Here is a 15,237-nt window from a genome sequence, read left to right on the forward strand (position 1 = left end):
ATTTTACTTCTGATGCTTTTCCTTCCGAACATGTCTTTTGAAAATGGAACTTAATTGTAATATCTGTATTTGCCTTATGGATGACAAACAGAAGTAAGTAACAGAAAGAAAAGTCGCTCAGAGAAACATGACAGAAAGTGAACAAGGGGAAGCCTGCCCATACCCATCTACTTTCGGTGACAAGCAAGAAGTTTACCAGAGACGAGGCTCTTAGTTCTCAAGGACACGCTCACCAACCGTTAGGACAGAAAATGGTACTCGTTCAGTAAGAATCAAAATCAAAGAAAAACGTTAGTGCCGAGAGCAGATAGGTCTCATGAACTGTCTAACCTGCATGGGATTAATCTTGACCGAGCGCTCGAAGCACTCCACGCACTCCTTAAATTCCTTGTTCCGCAGGTGCAGGAGGCCCTTGGAGCGCTGGGCGCGCGCGCTGCGGTGCCGGGACAGCTGCCAGGCCTTGTCGTAGTACGAGTGGTCTCGGAGGACGTCTCCAAGCAAACAGTACAAACTTGGCGTTTCTTTTTTCTTCAGCTCTTGCCTGAGGATTCCCTCTGCCTAGAAATAACAACAGAAAGAACAAAATTGCTATTTTTTAAGGACATGAACATCTTTTACTGCACATGACCCAAAATTTTATTGTCAGAGTTTGAAACAACCTGGTTATTTCATACATTGAGGACACACGCTGAATAAGAAGGGAACAATAAAAATAAATGCAGTACAAGTGAGAGAGGATAAGAAGTCAGAGGTGAATGCTGCTTTCCTGGCACCCAGAATCCTCAGGACAGGCACTAGGCAAGGGTGTCCTTCATGATACTGGGGACTCATTTGGCTACCGATTGCCGTGCTCCCCGATCTGGCTGTCACCACTGGGACCATTTGTTAGAGCGACACCTTTGATTCACTTCTATCCAATGGCAAATGGTATGCTCAGGGAGCCTGGGATTGCTGAGACAGTTATAAAAGAAGGAAGGGGATACAATTTCATAGATACGGTTAAACGTCTGCCTCTTAACCAAACTACATCTTACCTCACAGATAAAACTTGCATCACAAGACTTATGTGCTTCCAGATGGTCCGTTCACCTTAGAAATTAAAAAGCACCTGCTGCACAGGCGTGGGTGTGATTCTCACAGGCCCACAGTGCACATGCAGCTCATCACCCATGCTACTTCTGTCCGGGCTACCTCACCACAGGCCCCTGTCCCCACCCGTGTCCATTACCCCACCTCTGATCAATTTCAATGGGGAACAGGAAGCTGGGCAGTAGGGCTCCTTCCCCTCCTCCCACAGCAACACCTTCTCAGAACCCACAGTGGAGTCGCCGAGACAGCCACAGCCTCAGTGGGCATAGACGTCCAGGAAGCACCCCACAGGAGCTAATGGGCTCTTTGGACTCTCTAACCTACGTAACTGGCAATCGTACAGTCTGTGTACTTAACTTTCTTTGGGTTGGGCATACCCACAATTCTTAACTTAAGCAGTCTAATTTTTGTGCAATCTTTCAAAAGACAGCATGCTTCCAAACTTCTGGAATGCTGTCTTTGGGTGAGGGCTCTTTTGCATTTCTGATACAGTATGGGTTATGCAGGCTTTTTAAGATGAACTGAAGAATGGAACCAGAATTTATAAAAGAGATTCTAAGGAAAAATAGTTCTAAGTCCCAAATAACTAAAATAAATATAACATTTTAAAATACGATCCATTTAATTCCTTTATTCACAGACAATACAAATTACTAATGTATTTAACCATATATATATTTACACACACACATATATGCATATGATGTGTTCAACCAAAATGTAACACACTGTAACACACTATAGTCCCAGAGGAATTTTTGCTGAAAAGATTTCAGTGCAGTGGAAGGCATTTCTCTTGGCAGCCTGGCACTGAAAGTTGATACCCATACCCTCCCAGAAATTCTGAAGGCTAATTCACTTAATACATTCTTTCCTGCTTTAAACAGTCTGAGTGGATTCTGTGGTCTGCAATTAAACAATGGCCATCATAGTAACTGGTTACGAAAGTGCTTGTAGGCAACACACCCCTGTAGAAAATGAGTATTTGTGACTAGTTATCTAATCTGGTGAGAGCTGAAGACAATGGGGATCCAGTAACCGTGGGACGGTGGAACACTGTTAGTCCACGATCTCCAGTGACACTTAGAAAGAAGCGCCCACGTGATGCCAGGCTCTGTGCACCGAATGACAGGACACTGCGAGGGAACACAGGACTGGAAGGGCAGCTGGCCGCTTCAAAGTTCACTGCGCAGCTCACACAAAGAAAATGACACTCGGGGAATTTCTGTGCTTGCCTAAAAGAATTTCTTTTTCCTCGTGACTGCCATGCTGGTATAGCCAGACAGCAACCGCAGGCGCTGCTCCTGCAGGACAGCTGAATTACAGTCCTACCGGTTCTCTGTGACAGGCTAGGATGTGACTGGGTCAGTCGAGCATGTGGTGGTCATTCATCTTAGTTCCTCTCTGGCCTTTTAGCTGCACATCATTTTATTATTTTTTAATAATTGCTCTAGGACCACTCCTGTGCATCTTCAATCTATCAACATTCATTGACAGTTAATATTGTATCACCTCACCTTTCTCACATCACAAGTGGCCAGTCAAGTCGCTCCTAAATTTCTGTTCCCCAGAAACAATTAGAGATAAATTATTGCTCTTGTTTTAAGCCACCTAAGTTGATAGGGTTTGTTACATAGCAGTAATAACTGCAACGGTTGTTTAAAGCAAGAGGGTTAGGGCAAAGAAGGGCATTGATTAATGAAAGCACAAGACCCAAAATAAATCCAGTGTGGAAGGAAGGAAGGAGGGAAGGAGTGAAGGAAGGGAGGAAGGGAGGGAGGGAGGGAGGGAGGGAGGGAGGGAGGGAGGGAGGGAGGGAGTCGGGGGGAGGAAGGAAGGAAGGATTAAAACGGGGACCTTTGGGATGACTCGGCTAACAGAAACCCCTAAACCCTCCTGAGTGCCAGGACCAGGGTGGCCCTGGTGAGACTGGTACCATCGTGCTCGAACAGCGTGCAATGGCTACAGTTCGGGGAGTCACCTTGCAAGACAAGGCCAGTCCTCCTCATCCCCGACCCCTTCTATCCCTCATGGCCTCCAGACATATAAGAGACTTACACACAAAAAGAACGGCAAAATATTGTTAACTTCTAGAGGGAAAACCTTGGGACGGTGTAGAAAAAGAGAGTCTACGGGTGTTAGACCATGGGAGAAGAGGATCATAATTTTAAATCAGCTGAATTTAGATGCTCATCAGAAATGTTCAATTCACAGTGCTAACTCAAGCAGCTGGAGATGGCACTATGCCATTTGTTCAACTGCTTGACTAAGACCTTGACTCAAACATGGCCAAAACTAAAGTTCAGATGTCAGAAATTCCTTGGTGTCATGTGGAGGAAAGAATCTGACATCTGAGAAGAAAAAGGTCATTGTTAATTTATCACTCAAAACCCCTAACTATGTCCCCCATGAGTACCCAGGCTGTGAGAAATAAATGAGGTATGGAAGGCCCAGCATCCTTGGAAGTGCTATAGTACTACAGGTGTCCCACGTGAGCTGGGAGAAAAACCTGAAGATGCCTCTATTGAAACGAGCTTCCTGATTTCAGCAGCGATGATTAGAACACAAGGTAATGAGACTGGCTTCAACCCTGGAAGCAAGATGAGTGCACTTATTTGCAATAGGCACAGCCAGAGCGATGATTAGAACAGTGCAGCCGGCATGGATCTCAGGTGGTGGCTGATCATGAAGACTTAGGACCAAATTAGATGGACAGACAACTAAATTCAAACTTGATCTGTATTTTGAAAAGAGGAGGGGGAGGACAGGGAGGAGGAAGAAAGAAGACACGACCATCATCCAGGCACGGAGACCAGATGTGTGGCCTGAGTCACCAGGCTGAAACACCGTCTTTCCCGATTCCTGTCCCAGGGTCACTTCACACACTCAGAGCCTCAGAGTAACAGTAAATATACACCATAACCCTTCTTGCCCAGTCTTCCCCAAAGGAGTAATTGTGACGGTTTACCAGGTAATAGTATCCTGGGGAAAGAGAAATAACCTTTCAGGGCTGATTAGCTGTCAGTTAATGCTAATCGTTTGGGACCCAGAACACCACCATGACGAGGTAGAGGGTTGATGGAAGTCAGTCTCTCCATGGTAGGCCTAGGATGTCTCTGACCTACTCAATCCTGAATGTAGAGGGGAATTAGAAATATCAACAACCAGCAGAGCCCGCAGTGAGTGCTATGGCAGAATCAAGGGCCAAGGGAAAGTTCCTGAAGATTCCTCCCCCATTTAAAAAAGATTAAAGGGTTACTGCACATCTGCACAAACCACAGAAATGGGTCCCACCATCGAAAACTTGAAAGATGCTGTGAAGTGTGTATTTGTGTATATGGTTCTACGGGCGGTTTAACCTACCCATTTAAACCAAGCAGAACCCATAAGGGTCCTGGAAAATATCACAGATTATCACAAACCTAATGTAATGGCGGACCTAATTAGACCTACTGTTCCAGACGTGACCTGGGACCAATCCTCACAGCCGCTGAGACTTGGTGACCAAGTACTGATACAGCAAATGTGTTTTTTGCTACCTAATAACCAGACAACATCAGACAGAGTGGGCTTTCAGCGCACGAAGAGAAGTACACTTTCCTATCTTGCCTCAAAATTACAGGAACTTGGTGGTATAATTTAGTCCACAAGAATCTTGCCTGTCTCACCATCCCATTAGACTTCAGTCCACGACCTTGACAACATCATGCTAATAAAACTCAAGAAACCTACATTTAAAAACAAAATTGTATGCCAATGTCAATCAAAAACCAACTGGAAATTATCATATTCTTAGTACTGTAACTTATTAGGAAACTGTTCAATTTATAAAAGTTCATTTGATATACTACCTCTAGAGAACTCATGCATTAAATAAAGCAGACTTGTAAAATAAATGATTATGTGTTACTAGTTATTTTTGTTCTTACATGCTCTGAGAATGCTTTAATGTTCAAGCTTCTACTGAAGAAACTGTCAGTTTCCCCAAATCGAAACTCTTCTTTAACTACATAACACAATCTATAAACTACTCTGCACCTATCAGTAGTCTGGCACTTTCCAAACAAGTGAACCCCCACGTGAGAATGGCTAACCCACTGCACACCCCTGTGTATATGTCAACCTGCTTAAGCTGGAGACTACGTTTCCTAAAATCTCCCTCCCTTCAGACTTCCCGCTAGAGTTGGCCAGAAGGGGAACTTGTTAGGAGGCTGAAAGGCAGAAAGAAGTAAAGCAACAGCCTGTATTCTTGGAAGGCTGACGTGGTTAAATATAGTGTCAAAAAGGTACGGCTTGTCCTGAAAATTCCAGCCTGTCCTTGCTCTGTGTGTCCAGCTTGCCTTTCCAATTACTGGCCCTGAAGACCAACAGAAACTCGGGGCCCACCAACAGACCTTTTGCTGTGCACCCACAGGACTGGTGGCTACACAGATACAATGGCTTCCCACAGGCTGTCAGCTCCTCAGATTCCCTGTGAGTTCTGACTTACCCACCTGTGCAGACACCTCGAGTGGACCGGCCAACGACTGTCACCCGCATCCTTTTACTCTCCCCACACCTTCACTTGCGCCCAGCTATTCTCTCCACAGTTGTTATATCCAATTCCTTTAGTATCTCCAAAAAGCAGCTCTGCTTTTATAACTAAAACATGAATGATACAATCTTTTTTTCATTTTTGCCGGAAATTTTTTATGTGTCCTTTCTTTTGAGAAGATTTACAGATTAGTTTTTACCCACTACATTGTTAAATGCATTGTCTCACTTAGTACCTACAATAATTCTGAAAGGTAGATACTAATATGCCCATTTTTAAGACAAAGAAATTAAAGTTTAGATTCCTTGGTCAACTGGTCAGCCCCATAACAAAGATACTAAGCTGAAAATCAGGTTCAATTCCTGCCCTATATTCCACGAGCAGACATTTGTAAAAATGGTGGCATGAGGAACCACCACTCTGAAAACTCCCTGCTCTATAAAATAGCAACAAGAAAACTGGCAAAAAAAAAAAGTTCAAATCAACTTTTGGGGAACTCTGGAAATTAACCAAACACCTGAAAAAAATTCAGCAAGTGTTTACTCAGAAAAAGGCTAAATCTGGGTAGGAACAACAAGCCTCCTGGCATCCTGACTTGTCCCACTCACCCTCCCGCTTCTCCGGGCTGCAGCGACCTTGCAAACCGGAGCGGGCCCTCGTGGGGGGAGCAGCCTGGCGGCCCCCAGAGGAAACAGAATGGGTATGTAGCTCCTCTGCAGTCTCAGTCCCAGAAAATTATCGTTATACAACCCGTCTGGCGGCTGTCTTTATTTAACCTAACTCTGAGCTTGCCCACTGAGAAAGACTTTGTCAAAAACAATTAGACCACTGATTAAATTATGCAGCTGTCTGAGGTATGTAAATAACAGCTGGGGCAAACAACAGGCTAACTAAAAAGAGAGGAATGAGATATACATAAGGGTTTTCAAAAAAATTTCAACACATTCACGGAAATCTAGGAAACCATGCAGGTGCATATGTTCAAGAAAGAACCAAGAAAGCCCTAAGCTCTGCCCTCAGGCTGACCTTGAAGGCTTGGCACAAGCGGTTAGAGAAAGCTAAGGCAGAGCATGCCCGAACACACACACACACAGAGCCCATTAGCAAAGACTGGGGGACTTGCTGATTTAGGCATCGAAGAAATGTTCTGTCCAATGCCCAGTTGACTATTAAGCTAATCGGCCTAAGATTTCAGTGGCTACACAAGATGAAGACTATTACAGGGCAGGGCAAAAGTAGGTTTACAGTTGTGGGTACGGGAAATACAGTTTATTCCTGTGTTATTAATATTATCGCATTATGTTCCATATGAACGACTATAAACCTGCTTTTGCCCCACCCTGTATCTGACATGACTAGTCAAGAAACACCACCAAACAAAATACAACACAAGTAGCAACAACTTGATTTCCAGAGTTGCCACATTATCTAATTCTCAGTAAGAAATTACAAAAACATACAAAGAAACAAGAATGCATGGACCTTACCTGGAACAAAAAAGCAATCATTAGAACCCACTTCTGAGGACACCCAAGTGACAGTCTTATAGACACCTGAAATCTGCTATTTTGAATAACCCCTAGTATAATGACAAAGAAAATAAAACAACAGTAAAAGAAATGACAAGGGAATTAAAATGGTACACTTGAAAATACCCATTTAGCCAAAAAAGAAGGCAGTAATGGGAAAATAAAAAGGACATACCACATTTTTGGACCATAAGATGCACATAGGTTTTAGAGGAGGAAAGTAGGAAAAAAATTTTGAAGCAAAAAATGTGGTAAAATATTTAATAACATAAATAACATAATATTTCACCATTGTAAATGTAAAGCTACATTTGGACTACAAGATGCACCCCCCTTTTCCTCCCAAACTTGGCGGGGGGAGGGGGGGAGGTGTGTCTTATAGTCCAAAAAATACAGTAGGCTAATATAGAAAACAAATAACAAAATGACCAACATACATCCTATGTTATCGGTAAATGAATTAAATGTAAAGGGATGAAACATTCCAATCCGTGGCAGAGAGTGTCAGAAAAGAATTTTTTTTTAGATTTTTATTTATTTATTTTTAGAGAGGGAAGGGAGGGAGAAAGAGAGAGAAAGAGAAACATCAATGTGCGGTTGCTGGGGGCCGTGGCCTGCAACCCAGGCATGTGCCCTGACTGGGAATCGAACCTGCGATGCTTTGGTTTGCAGCCCGGGCTCAATCCACTGAGCTACGCCAGCCAGGGCCAGAAAAGAATTTTTAGATGACCCAACTAAACATTGTCTACAAGAGAAACACAATAGATTCAGACATGCAGGGGAAAAAATGAAAGAAGATACATCACGTAAACAGAAACCAAAAGAGAGCTGGAGTGCCTATGCTGACACCAGACAAAACACACACCTTAAGACAAAAATTGTTAGTGCAACAAACACAGGCATATTTTAATGGTAAACATGCACTCCATCAAGAAGATATAGTAATCATAAGTGCATACATTCACCTAACAACAGAGCCCCGGGCGACATGAAGTGAACACTGACAGATGTGAAGGGGGAAGTCCTGGATTCAACGACACTATTTGGAGACCTGCATGTCCCACTTTCAGAGCAGTTGGATGGACGGAGGGCAGAAATGGAAGACTGAACAACGCTGCAAACCATCCAGATCTAACAGACATCTACGGAACTCCCCACCCAACGGCAGAATACACACTCTTCTCAAGTGTGCACAGAACGGTCTCCAGGATACACTATATGCTGGGCTGTAAAAAGAGTCTCAATCAATTTGAAAAGACTGAAGTATATAAAGTGTGCTCTTCAATCACAATGGGATGAAAGTAGAAATCAGTAACAGAAAGAAACTTGGGGAAATCACTAATATGTAGAAATTAAGATACTTCCGAATAACCAATAGGTGAAAAAAGAAATCACAGGGAAATTAAAACCAGTCTGAGATAAATGAAAATGCCCAAATTTATGGGGTGCAGTGAAAGCAGTGCTTGGAGAAAAATTCATACCTATAAAAGCCCATACTGAAAAAGGAAAGAGATTTCAAATCAATAATCTTTCACCATAAGAAACTAGGAAGAGAAGAGTAAACCTAACTCAAACAATTAAAAGGAAGAACATAATAAAATTAGGGTATAAATAAAGAAAATAGAAAATAGAAAAACAAAAGAAAAACACAAACCAGAAATCAGTTGGTTCTTTAGACTCAAAGCACTAACATCAGAAATAAAAGAGAAGAAATGACTACCAACCTTACGGAAATAAAAAGGGACCACAGTAGTGCCCAGGCATCTCACACCTAAGACAGGATCCGAGACCCAGGATACCCTACTGCACCCTTACAGCACCTGCAGAATCAAAAATGTGCCGTTGCACAAATATTTATTCTACCTCTCGTTGTACTGCACTATAAACCATGAAGATTCGCCAGAGTCCAAAGACCTATAACCCAGACCTAGTGTTTTCAACATTTATCAAAGAAGACAAAAAGTAAAAATGAGAGATCAATAGTAATCAGGAGAAACTTCACATTTGGAAATGGTAAGGTACTGAGGACTTCAGATACTTCCTCCACTAACTCACACCTACCGAAACGCTTGTAAGAATGAAGACTATACAGGCCCTGGCCAGGGAGCTCAGTTGGTTAGAGTGTCATCCCGATATGCCAAGGTCGTGGGTTTGATTCCTGGTCAGGGCACATTAAAAGAAGCAACCAACGAATGCATAAATAAGTGGAACTAACGTTTCTCTCTCTCCCTCTCCCTTTCTGTCTCCCTCTCTCTGAAATCAATAGAAGAAAAAAAAAAAAGAACATAGAGAGTGGGTGGTATGCAACCTCTTGGTACTGTTTGGTCTCAGTACCAGGCATTCCATCCACTGGAGGGAAAGGTCTGAGACCAGAGTGAGGCAGCTTCTAAAAAAGGTCAGAAACACCACAGCTGCAACTTGGTCTAACAGGCCCCTTCTGTCCTCAAATTTCTATCTCACATGTTTCTGTTAGAAGCCAATTCTTTTTCTCCTTGAGCTCTTACACCTCTCCGTCCTGCCAACAGAATTATCTTTCCCAAGGGCAATGCTCAAAGGCAATACATTTCCTTCCCCTAATTGGCTGCATTGCATTCCTCAGTCTTCTTCACTCTCTCCAAAATGTTCTCCCACCGCCTCCACTTAACCACTCAATTATTTACTGCCCAATAAAGAATGACAAAAGATGTGCCCAGTGAACATAAATAAAGCATAAGGGCTTGTAAAATCACTTTTGTAATATTAAAATATGGGTGGCCGGGAACCTTCACAGAATGCAAAAGCTTTGGTATTTCTGCCTATTGCTTCTTTCCTACGGAAAAATATAGATGTGTATCCTTCTAAGATACAAGAAACATGTTACCTAAATGTCTATTAAATCGCATAAAGATACATTCCCCAACACACAAAGTCACACTTACAAGGGCAACTGGCTGCAATGAATCCGAGGCGCTTGCAAGAATCCCGTCAGCGGCAAACCCCAAAGGCCACTTCCCTATCCCCACAGGCATAGCTTACGTACCCAGGCTGTTTCAACAATCTGTTTTATTTTCTAATTGTATGCAACTATTTATTACTCTTAGCACAAGTCTGTGGCGAGGATTACACATCGTGAATCTAAGTATAAAATTACGTCAGACGAGACGTAAGCAGAACCTACAGTTGTGGCTAGCATGAACTATACCCCAGCCACCTCACCCGAGAAGCCTGCGCTGCTCACTGCGAGCGCCGCACACTCAGACGCCGGCGATCCTTGCCAGTTGCCGGGGCGAGCCGGGCAGGCTGGCGAGTGAGCCTACCGAACGGGAGCCCTGACGCCATCCAACCCATCAGTGCAGCCGCATGGGAATCCGACCCAGCGTTTCCACCCCACTGGATTCTTTCAGAGGAGTCAAGAAATCCAGATTTTTAAATAAAATAGCCTGAAAATGTTCAATGCTTTTTAAAACACTGTCTAAGCCAAACAAAATGCCTCTTACAACTTCACACCTGGAGCATTCAACTCCTGTCCTACAGGGCACGTCCATCGGTTTTTCCTGCTCAGCATCCCTCCCTGATCTCCTGGTGACAGAACTGCCCTTCCCTGAGGAGCCCTTCCATGCGGTTCTGTCAGAGACAGGGCACACGCCTCCGGCCCTTCAGTCCCCAGGAGGACCTTTCTGTCAGAGCCACGGAATTGACCATGTTTTCCCACTGGGATTACTCCACCCGGGCTTCCCGGGCCCATCTCGTCTGCCTCATGGAGAGAGCTGCAAAGTCACGATGACAGCATCTCAGCCCCCAGGTGCAGCTCCATGACGGACAGGGCTACGAGAATTTTCAGCGGCATGAACCAGTAAGTTCCTCCGCCACCCGCCCCTTTTTCTGCCTAAGCTAGGATATGCTGCTTCTCTTACAACCAAAACAGTTCTAACACATCCCTGGGAAACTGTGTTGCATAGCCCATTCTACAGACTTCCAATCATACAAAGATCTGTGAGGATGTAGGTGCTTTTATTCAGAAAGGCAGTTCAAATGCCAGTTCTAATACTTACCAACTGCATGCCCTTCTTGGCTGTGATTTGTGCCTCAATTTTGTGAATTAGCAGATAGAATTTTACATTCTAATATATGATAAGAGCGGTGCTCATCTGACTTTGCCTCTGGTCAGTATAGAGAAATAGGGAATTGGCCCTGGCTGGTGTGGCTCAGTGGATTGAGTGCCAGCCTGCAAACCAAAGGGTCACTGGTTCGATTCCCAGTCAGGGCACATGCCTGGATTGCAGACCAGGCCCCTAGTAGTGGGGTGTGCGACTGGCAAACACACTGATATTTCTCTTCCTCCTTGCCTTCCCCTCCCCTCTGTCTAAAACTAAAATAAATAAAATCTTTAAAAAAAGGAAAAGAAAAGAAATGGGGAATTGGCAAACCAACAACTCTAAGAAGCCCTCCCGGCAAAAATGGAGGAGGAGGAATGAGCTCAGGACCCAGGGACGGTACTAACTAGAAAGAGTGTCTGGGAGGACCACAGAAGGGACAGGAGTAGGTGTACCAGGGAGAGGCTTGTTCCAAGGGGACAGAAAAATGGGCAGGCTAAGAATGTAATGGCCACCAACAGTCACATTCAGCCACCTGACAATAGCTTTAGGTTTAAAAAATGTGTGTATGTATGTGCTGCTAGCTCAAACAACTTGGGGCACATTTTCTAATTCCAGTCTTCTTCCCAGAAGCAGGAAGCAGAAACAGATTCCGGTCTTTGCTGTGCCAGAGGCTGGTTCTCAGAGATGCAGACTGCCCTCTGGAAAGGTGCCCGACATCCTTAGCACAGCGGACAAGGACGACGGGCAGGGCTAGGAGAGCAGCACCGCCTGCTCTTACGGCCGCCAGGACAATCCTCCCCGCAGAGAGCAGTCTGCACTCTCACTCCAGGAGCAGCAACTGAAGGGTAAAAGGCACAAACCTCCTCATCCCAGCCCAGTCGGTCACGCCCAGCGCGGCTTCTTCTGGGTGGGGTGCCAGTCCTGTCCACTCGGCCACCGAGCCGCCTGCTCACTAACTACTTCTTATGCTTATGTGTGCGACCGCACCATGCTCTGGGGCTTGGTTTTTCAAAGGCTACTGGCCAACATAAATATTCCAGGTCCAAGATAAAACAGAATAATTAAACACAGGCCTAGTTATTCAATTAGCAGATCATCTCCTGTTTGTATTACCAAGTTAGGGAGTATTTTCTGTTATTTTGCCTATTTTACTCATTCACAAGAGCAAAACAGGTTTTAAGTTACAAATGGAATACCTACTTTTTTAAGGATTGACAACAGCCACAATGAAAGGCAGGTGTGGGGAAGGAAGTGTGGGCTTTGTAGAGGAGGAAGGTCTGAACTCGGACTGCAAACTCCGTGATGTAACAAGGCTAACACAATTCACACTTTGGAAGTTATGAATATCATATGACGAAGACAAAATAACTATATAAAGAATGTAGACATTAGTGGCATTCAAAAATTGCACTATGTAATAAGAGCATGCTTATAGTATTTTTAGGATCTACTGAGCAAGAATAAAACTTTTTTTCTTAATGAAACCTCCCCATTTCTACTCCTAAAGTTAAAAGGCTTAAATGGGAGGAGAGAGATCTCATAATTTGCTTTTGGAAAGCAAATACATAGGTGTGTGGCAGGGGCTGAAGAGGTATCTTCACCAAACGTGAAGTTCATGAGGAGTGTCTACCTGGAGATTTGTTTCAATGCAGCAACTAGTCAGTGAGCACCTACTAGTCATCATTAAGCAAATACTGTTGGGCACTCACTATGTGCCAGGCCTGTGCTAGATGCTGGGAATCAGCTGTAAACAATACAGACACAAGTCTGGTTCTTAAACTGCTCCCAGTTTGGCAGGAGAGATAAGCCAGCCAGTGGGAAATGAGAACAGTACTGGGCGTCACAGCAGCACACAGAGAATATCACCAAATCTGGGAGGGCAGCCCCAGGGGAAACTCACTGTGGAAAGGAACCACCAAGGAGACACCTGAAGAAATAAGCAGGAGTTCACTGGAGGAGGTTCTGCACAGACAAGAGTGTGTACAAAGTTCCTGAGTTGAAGCAATGACACAAAGCCGAGATGTCACAAGTGGTTTGGCCCTGCCGAAACTCCGCACACAACTCGAATGAGCATATACACCAAAGGGCGGAGCGGAGAGAAAGAGCGGGGCCCACGCAGCCAGCACTGTGAGCAGGAGTCGGACCGTGAAGTGGTGTGTGGTGGCGGCCACACAGAAGGATTCTGCTCCCGCAAGGACCTCTACTTAGTCCTGGGGGCACAGGGAAGCTGCTGAAGAGCGCGGGAGCGACACGACCAGCTGTCTTCTCGGAAGGCCACGCTGGCTGTGCTGCGGGAAAATAACTTGTGGGAAGTCTTTTAAGTCATATAAAGAAATGATCTTAGAAGAAGAAAAATACCAAAACCCAAACCAACTGCTAACAGAATCTCAGCTGCTAAAAATGTTAAATGTTGAAAACATTGACTTGCAATTCAGAGAAAGGTATTTTCAGAGCCCCCGGCTACAAATGGAGCGTAATGAAAGAACAGGCCAGGCCCTGTGATCTCAGGTGCCCCTTGCTTGTCAGGAACCAGAGGGAATGGGGGCAGTCCCAGCCCAGCTCTCTCCGCTCCCTTCCCCCTGCCCCTCCGGCCACCAGCCACCGCGGGGCGGCCGGCTCCATCTCTGTTTTCTGTCTAGTACCAGATCTGCTCAGCAAAATAAGAAGTTGTCCATGTGCCTGGAGAAGCTGCTATTATGTGCCAGATAACTTTTAAAGACTAAATGCTAACAGATGAGAACCAGGTCTGATCCCTCAGTCAAGCACAATTAATTTTGGCTATTTTGCCAATGGTCATTAAATAACGAGAATTTCCATAGATAATTTCTAAATTAGAGAATCTAAGACCCTACAACAGCAGGTGCAAACATGAGCATCAGAAACAATGATCAGAATTAGGTACTTTTCAGAATTTTCCTTTTAAAAAGAAATTATGCCATTAAGCATTAAACTCAATAATTAGGATGTCATAAACTTCTAGTTAAGTCGAAATGTAGTGACAACTGCCGGCATGTGACCAAACACTAAAAGAATATGAGCTGTTTTAGAAATGAAACATTTGCTTCCAACTTGAAGCAAAACTTTTTAGGGTCTATTGGTAAACCAATCTGCAAATACAACGTTAAGAAAAACAGGTAAGGGAAGTCTTTTATGTAGCAAATAAAATGCTAAAATCAACCTTTAAAATCAAGACTTTGAGAATGTTTGGCTGCAACTCACAAAAGAGTTAAGACAAAGTAAATAACTAAATGTTCCTAAAAATTAAAATATGTACATTTTCTGGAATAATTGCAAACATGAAAATTTATCATTATTATGACATTTCTCACAAGGTCATGTGCAAATTAGAAAACATAATGCCGCAACTACTTTGGGGACACGGTCAAATCTATGATCTGAAAAGGGATGGATTCATTACAATTTTTCCTCCGCAGTTAGAGAAAGTCTCTACTTTCCATACATTCTAAAGTTATTAAATCAATTTAATATTTCAAAGTTATTAAATCAATTTAATATTTCAAAATCAGCTTTGGGTATTTGTGATTCACCAACTTGCTTAATTATTTCAAAAGCTGCCATATTTTTATGTACGCTATCATTTGTGTTGACCGACCAACGTAAAAGACCAGCACACTGAAGAATGATGGAATGGGAACTACATCAGACTGGGGGGGCAGGGTGAGGTCAGGACACTCATTCAGCCATTCACCCCTTTGTTAAACAAACATCTGAGTACTCCTTCAGTGCCAGGCAATGAGCTCTACAAAACGTTTAAGTCCCTGAAGAAACATAATACTGCATTTCATCAAATTTGGGATGCCATCAGCTGTACAACTAACTCTGACCTAATAAAGAAAAAATGCTTTCAATTAAATTATGACATAATGCCTTGAATGAATCACGTCAGCCTCATACTGCTTTGATATTTTTTCAATCTATTCAGATGAATTTGGCGATTTTTCCTGCCTTTGTTTGATGCAGTGCTAGACGTTTTAGATGGCAGCCTTTA

General features: G+C 43.7%; 1 protein-coding gene across 2 annotated transcripts in view; it reads right to left on the reverse strand.

The window, feature by feature from the left end:
• The window catches only part of TTC27 (tetratricopeptide repeat domain 27), a 138,674-nt gene that overhangs the window by 43,287 nt on the left and 80,150 nt on the right, over window positions 1–15,237 (reverse strand). For both annotated transcript variants that reach the window (XM_045828816.1, XM_045828815.1), the window contains exon 13: window positions 331–558. In XM_045828816.1, the coding sequence (XP_045684772.1) occupies window positions 331–558 (228 nt within the window). The remainder of the gene's footprint in view (window positions 1–330; window positions 559–15,237) is intronic.

The sequence above is a fragment of the Phyllostomus hastatus genome, unplaced genomic scaffold (assembly GCF_019186645.2).
Source record: "Phyllostomus hastatus isolate PE091 unplaced genomic scaffold, TTU_PhHast_1.1 phas_scaffold_78, whole genome shotgun sequence".
NCBI classification, from domain to species: domain Eukaryota; kingdom Metazoa; phylum Chordata; class Mammalia; order Chiroptera; family Phyllostomidae; genus Phyllostomus; species Phyllostomus hastatus.